Source organism: Herpailurus yagouaroundi, unplaced genomic scaffold (genome assembly GCF_014898765.1).
Source record: "Herpailurus yagouaroundi ecotype Mexico unplaced genomic scaffold, PumYag 142, whole genome shotgun sequence".
In the NCBI taxonomy this organism is placed as follows: Eukaryota; Metazoa; Chordata; class Mammalia; order Carnivora; family Felidae; genus Herpailurus; species Herpailurus yagouaroundi.
The window spans coordinates 40,086,011-40,093,634 of record NW_024412397.1 but is presented as its reverse complement, the minus strand read 5'-3'; the positions used below and the strand labels follow the sequence as shown (position 1 = coordinate 40,093,634).

At 35.2% G+C, this 7,624-nt stretch overlaps 1 protein-coding gene across 1 annotated transcript in view; it reads right to left on the bottom strand.

Annotated features, from left to right (window-relative positions):
- CCDC178 (coiled-coil domain containing 178) overlaps positions 1-7,624 on the bottom strand; it is a 435,616-nt gene that overhangs the window by 289,178 nt on the left and 138,814 nt on the right. Inside the window, exon 12 of the mRNA XM_040478494.1 lies at positions 1,638-1,821. Coding sequence (XP_040334428.1) covers positions 1,638-1,821 — 184 coding nt within the window. The remainder of the gene's footprint in view (positions 1-1,637; positions 1,822-7,624) is intronic.

The following is a 7,624-nucleotide window of genomic DNA, read 5'->3' as shown; positions in this document are numbered from 1 at the left end:
CCCATGTTTATGGCAGCACTATCAACAATAGCCAAAGTATGGAAAGAACCCAAATGTCTATCGATGGATGAATGGATAAAGACGATGTGATATATATATATATATATATATATATATATATATATATGTGTGTGTGTGTGTGTATATATATAATGGAGTATTACTGGGCAATCAAAAAGAATTAAATCTTGCCATTTGCAACTACATGGATGGAACTGGAGGGTATTATGCTATGTGAAATTAGTCAGTCAGAGAAAGACAAAAATCATATACCTCACTCATATGAGGACTTTAAGAGACAAAACAGGTGAACACAAGGGAAGGGAAGCAAAAATAATATAAAAACAGGGAGCGGGACAAAACAGAAGAGACTCATAAATATGGAGAACAAACTGAGAGTATGGGAGGGGTTGTAGGAGGGGGATGGACTAAACGGGTAAGCGGCACTAAGTATCTACTCCTGAAATCATTGTTGCTGTATATGCTAATTTGGATGTAAATTTTAAAAATAAAAAATAAAACAAGTTAATAAAAATAAACAAACAAACAAACATATATCACTTAGCATAATACCCTCCAGTTCCATCCATTTTGCTGCAAGTGGCAGGATTTCTTTTTTTTTTATTATTTTTTTTTAATGTTTTTATTTATTTTTGAGACAGAGAGAGACAGAGCGTGAGTGGGGGAGGGGCAGAGAGAGAGGGAGACACATAATCCAAAGCAGGCTCCAGGCTCCAAGCTGTCAGCACAGAGCTCAACACGGGGCTCAAACCCACAAACTGTGAGATCATGACCTAAGCTGAAGTCGGACACTCAACTGACTGAGCCACCCAGGCGCCCCCATAAGAGACTCTTAAATACAGAGACCAAACTCAGGGTTGAAGGTGGGGGTCAGAGAGGGGAAAATTGGTGAAGGGCACTTGGTGGGATGAGCGCTAGGTGTTGTATGTAAGCGATGAATCACGGGAATCTAGCCCCCAAACCAAGAGCACAGGGTATACACTGTATGTTAGCCAACTGGATAACAAATTAAATTAAAAATAAATAAATAAATAAGTAAACAAACAAACATAAAGTGGCCCCTTACATGTGGCAAAATGGAGTAGCCTTTGCCAGTGTCTATGCCAAATGGCATGGAGTGGCTATTTATCATATTTCTCACTTAGGAATAGGTTTGAGGCCTATGAGCAGTTGTTTCCACAGCACTGTGGTCTACTAATTATGTGGTACTCAGGAATTCAGTAACTTGCAGGCCTCCCTTTTCTTATATTACGCAGGGTGCAAGGGCACTTCCCAGCATCCCTTCTTCCAACCATAGGCAAGAACTCTTATACAGTATATATACAGGATGAGTTTAAACCAGGCACCACTATTCTGGTGACCAAGGTAGTTTAAAGTCAGTAAGCGCAAAAAGCAGACGTAAGTGTTGGTTAGCTACGCTGAGCCTCATTCCTCTTCTATTTATTCTGGGCCTCTGAAGACAAATGATTTTATTCAGATTTACCAGAAGGAGGAATTTGTTTTAAAAGACTAATATAGTTTAAATTAAAATCAAATTATCATCAATAAATCAATAAAATTCAGGTTAATCACCCCCCACTTTTTTTTACAACTTAGAAGAACACAAAGATACAAACCTTGAATTTTCTTCTCACTTCTGCTATTTTGTCCTCTAATTCCTCTGTTTTAAATTTGGTTAGGTGGAAAATAGCACCAAGGTGATAAGCTTGCCTGTAGAGTTGCTTAATAAATTCATCATTTTTTCCCCTTAGTTTCATCAAAGATTGGATTTCAGACTCAAACTCTGATTTTTTTCTTATACTATAAAAAACAAAGCAAAAGAATTGACAAGATTATTCCAAGAAGGTATATATTGAGGCAAATATATTTAATAGTAGTAAAAAAGGAACAAAGTCATATTTTATGTTGCCTAAAATATAAAATAACCAGAAACTTAACTAAATCTTGAATATAAAAAATATGACCCAAAATTCCATTTATTTTCCTGCTTTTCCTGTTGGCTGCTCTTAATTGTCAGGCTGTGCTCAATCTCAGAAGGATAAGTGTATCAATAAGAAAGGCAGGTACCTCAAATGCTCAGTTTTCAGAACATTCATCCCTTCCTTCTAAAACAATCCATTCTTTCTAATCTTATATAAATTCTTATTAATAATAATCAAGTATGAGCAAATCCAGTCCATGAAAAAGAAAAACAAAAGAAAACCAAAAACTAAAAGCATTCAAAAAGAAAACCCCCAGCTAAGGAAAAGAGTCAATAAAAGAAAAGAGTGAAGACATTAATATCATTTTAAGATTGGATACCAACTTTTTCAGATACACACACTGAGGCATACAATGTAAAAAGCATACATTCACAAATGAGGTAACCAAGAAACTAGCCAAAGGTATTCCACCAGATGTGCTACCTGGGCAAGGTCCACTGCGTCACAGCAGGGGTTTTTGAGTTGTACTTGTTTGTGAAAGCACCAACTTACTATTGAAGTCTATAGGTTTATAGAAAGGTACGAACTACGATTGGGAAGAAAAGACAAGAGACTGAGAACTCAACCAGTAGGAAAAGAAGAAATTTTTTTAAAATGAAATAAATGAAAATAGAAACACAACATACAAAAAGCAGTTCTAAAAGGGAAGTTGATAATAACAAATGCCTCCATTAAGAAAAAGGAAAGATTTCAAACCACATAACTTTACATCTCAAAGACCTAGAAAAATAAGAACAAACTAAGCCCAAAGTTAGGAGAAGAGAAGCAATAACAACAATCAGAACTGAAACAATTGCATTAAACCAAAAACTATAGAAGAGATCAACAACAAAAAAGCATGGTTTTTAAAACATATGTAAACAAAGCTGACAAAACTTTACACGAAAAAAAAGAAAGAGAAAACTCACATAAATAAAATCAGAAATAAAAAGGGCCACATTACAACTGACAACTTAGAAATACAAACTACTAGGAATAATTATATGCCAACAAATTGGATACCCTAGAAGAAATACATTCCTAGAAACACACAATCTGCCAAGACTGAATCATGAAAAATTAGACAATCTGAACAGGCCAAGAATGAATAGGAAAACTGAACCAGTAATCAAAAACTCCTAATTAAAAAAACACTCAACCTGATAGCTTTATTGATGAATTCTACCAAACATTTAAAGAATAATTAATGCCAATTGTTCTCAAACTCTTCTAAAAAACTGAAGAGGATGGAAAGCTTCCAAACTCAATTTAAGAGGCCAGTATTACCTTGATACCAAAGCCAGATGAAGACATTACAAGAAAAGAAAATTATAGACCAATATCCCTGATCAATATAGATGCAACAAAATATAGATCTTCAACAAAATCCTACCAATCTGAATTCAACAACAAATTAGGTTCAAATACATAAATCAATAAATGTGATACACCACTTTAGTAGAATCAAGGATAAAAATGTGATAATCTCAATAGATGCAGAAAAAGTATTTGACAAAATTCAATATCAATTCATGATAAAAACTCTCAAAAATTGTATATACAGGGAGTGTACTTTAACATAATAAAGGCCATGTATGAATAACAAGTCCACAGTTAACATCATACTCTATAAAAAGCTGAAGATTTTTCTTCTAACATGAGGAAAAAGCCAAAGGTGCCCACTCTTAACCATATCTATTCAACATAGTACTAGAAGTCTCAGAGTATTTAGGCAAGAAAAAGAAGTAAGAGGTATCCAAATCAGAAAGGAATAGCTAAAATTTTCTGGTTGCAGATGACATGATCTTATATAGAAAGAACCTTAGGGGCGCCTGGGTGGCTCAGTTGGTTGAGCGGCCGGCTTCGGCTCAGGTCATGATCTCGCGGTCCGTGAGTTCAAGCTCTGCGTCGGGCTCTGTGCTGACAGCTCAGAGCCTGGAGCCTGTTTCAGATTCTGTGTCTCCCTCTCTCTGCCCCTCCCCCATTCATGCTCTGTCTCTCTCTGTCTCAAAAATAAATAAACGTTAAAATTAAAAAAAAAAAAAGAACCTTAAAACCTCCATAAAAAAAAAAAACTATTAGAACTAATACATAAATTCAGTAAAGCTGCAGAAAACAAAATCAATATACAAAAATCTGCTGCCTTTCTATATACTAACAATGAACTATATGAAAAAATTAAAACAATCTCATTTACAATAGCATCAAAAATAATAAAATATGTAGGAATAAATTTAATCAAGGATGTGAAAGAAAGATCTATACACTGACACTAAACATAAAACATTGATGAAAGAGATTCAGGAAGACAAAGCTTTGGAAGGATATCCTGTGTTCATGGATTGGTATAATTAATAATGTTAAAATGTCTATGCTGCCCAAAGCAATCTAGAGATTCAATGCAATCTCTATGAAAATTCCAGAGGCATTTTTCACAGAGACAGAAAAAAAAAATCCTAATATTTGTATAGAGTCACAAAATGCCCCCAAAATCCAAAGCAATCTTGAGAAAAGAACAAAGCTGGAGGTATCACCCTTCCTTATTTCAAATAGTATTACAAACTATAGTAATCAAAGCAGTATGGTACTGGCATGACAAACAGACACACAAACCAGTAGAACACAATGAAGAACCCAGGAAAAAAAAAAAAAAAAAACTTTGACAAGGATGCCAACAACACACAATGGAGAAAGAATCATCTCTTCAGTAAATGGTGTTGGGAAAACTGGATAGCTACATGCAAAAGAATGAAACTGGACCCTTATCTTACACCGCTGACAAAAATTAAATTGAAAAGGATTAAGAAATTAAATGCAAAAGCTAAAACTATAGAACTCCCAGAAGAAACACAGCGAAAAGTCTCCTTGACATTTGTCTTGGCAATTATTTTTTGCCTTTGACACCAAAGCACAGGAAACAAAGTAAAAAATCAACAAGTGGGATAACATCGAATTAAAAACCTACTGCACAGAAAAAAAATCAACAAATTGAAAAGGCAACCTACTTAATGAAAGAAAATATATTTCAAACCATATGTGGTAAGACATTAATATCCCAAATATATAAGGAAATTATATAGCTCAGTAGGTAAAATCTAAAATACTCAACTAAAGAATGGGCAAAGGACCTGAACAGATATTTTTCCCAAAGACATAAAAATGGCAACTACGTGCAAAAGATGCTCAACATCACTATCTCCAAGGAAATGCAATTCAAAAACGTAATGAGATACCACCTCCCATCAGTTAGGATGGCTTTTATCAAAAAGACAGAAAATGCTCCAAGGATGTGGAGAAAGGGAACTCTTGTATACTGTTGGTGGGAATGTAAAATGGTATACCCATTATGGGTCACAGTCTAGGGGTTCTTCAAAAAATTGAAAACAAAACTGCCATATGATCCAACATTCACTTCTACATATATAGCTGAAGAAACAAAATCACAAAATCAATTTCTGGAAGAGATATCTGCACTCCTATGTTCATTGCAGCATGATTCATTATAGCCAGTATATGGAAACAAACTATCAATGGATAAATAAAGAAATTTCCACGTATATACGGGATACTATTCAGTTACAAGGAACAATGAATGAATCCCGTCATTTGCAACAAGATGGATGGACTTACAGGACAGTTATGTCCAGTGATATAAGCCAGACAGAGAAAGATAAATGCTATGTAATCTCACTTACATGTGGAATCTGAAATAATTAACAACAAAAATGAATTCAGAAAAACAGTGGAATGATGTTTAACAAGGGCTGAGTGGTATTGGAAATGGGAAGGACAGTGGTCAAGGTGTAAGCCTTCAGTTGTAAGATAAATAATCTCTGAGGACCTACTGTATAATATGGCAACTACAGTTAATAATATTGTGTTGCTTACTTGAAATGTGCTAAGTGTACAGACCTTAATCATATTCACCACAAGAGAATAACACAGTAATGACAGAAAATGATTGATGGGTGGTAATTATACCACAAAGTGCATGTATATCAAATCATCACATTTTACACCTCAAATATATAGAATTATGTCTAACATGTTTCAATAAAGCTGAAATTTTTTTTTAAAAATAGAGAGGAAGGGGGGGCGCCTGGGTGGCGCAGTCGGTTAAGCGTCCGACTTCAGCCAGGTCACGATCTCGCGGTCCGTGAGTTCAAGCCCCACGTCAGGCTCTGGGCGGATGGCTCAGAGCCTGGAGCCTGTTTCTGATTCTGTGTCTCCCTCTCTCTCTGCCCCTCCCCTCTTCATGCTCTGTCTCTCTCTGTCCCAAAAAAAATAAATAAACGTTAAAAAAAATTAAAAAAAAAAATAGAGAGGAAGGGGAGCCTGGGTGGCTGGGTCAGTTGAGCGTCTGACTTCAGCTTGGGTCATGATCCCACAGTTGTGAGTTTGAGCCCCGCATCAGGCTCTTTGCTGTCAGTGCAGAGCCTGCTTCAAATCCTCTGTCCCTCTCTCTCTCTTCCTCTACCCTATTCATGCACGCTCTCTCAAAAATAAATAAACAAAAAAATAGAAAGGAAGTATATATAACAAAATTATATATGAAAAATTTCCAGTACTAAAAGCCAACATGGGTCACTAAAATGAAAAGTCTTACATAATGTTAAACTAGATATATTAAACGCAGAGAAGTACACACACCCCCAGACATGGAATTGTAAAGTTTCAGTACTCTGAAATGGGAAGAGAAAATTCATAAGTTTTCCAAGAGAAAAAACAGATTACCTACATGAAATGATACCCAAATGCCATCAGATATTATTATCAAGCAAAACTCAATAAATGGTTGATAAATTTAGAGATCTAATGTATGAGATGGTGACTACGTAAATTATGGTATCAAACACTTGGAGTTTGATAAAAGAGCAGATTTCAGGTGCTCTCATTACACACACACACACACACACACACACACACAAACACACACGTTAACTATGTGAGAAGATGGTGTGCTAATTAGCTTGACTCTAGTAATCATTTCACTATGTATATCAAATCATCATGAGGTAAACTTTAAGTACATATAATTTTTAAAAAACTAAATAAAACATGAAAGTACCTTTAAATTAACTTTAGAATATGACTTTAGATCTAGAATAGGGTACTTTGAGAAATTTCTTATTTGAATGGATTGAACAGAAAACAGAATGTGACTTTATGGGAACAGGAATGTTCACTTTAATTAAGATTTACTATAAAGAACAGAAGGGTAGAGCTGGGATTTAGAGCTCTATTTTCTCTTGAGTTTGCTTCTTTCCTAAGATGAGCAATATTATGTAATGTTTGTATGCTATTAGAGAGAAGTAATAATAGTTCACAGGAAAGAGGAAATAACTGTAGCTACAAAGCCTGAGTGTGTAAAAGCAAATGGCATCCTCCTGGAAAGTGTGTGGGTGATGGGAACTCCACTGTAAGAGCTGCTTCCATTATTAGATTTAATACAGGAGAACATAGAGTATGTAAAGACAGATGCAAATAGGCTGGCAAGAAAAAGAGGTTAATTCTCATTTGACTGCATCTGTATTCTCTATTAAGTTTTGAAAAGATTATTAGTGTTAAAATGAGAATAAGGAGGGCACTGCTGATAAACTCTGGGTGTTGTAGTTAGTGATGAATCATTAGATGCTACTCCT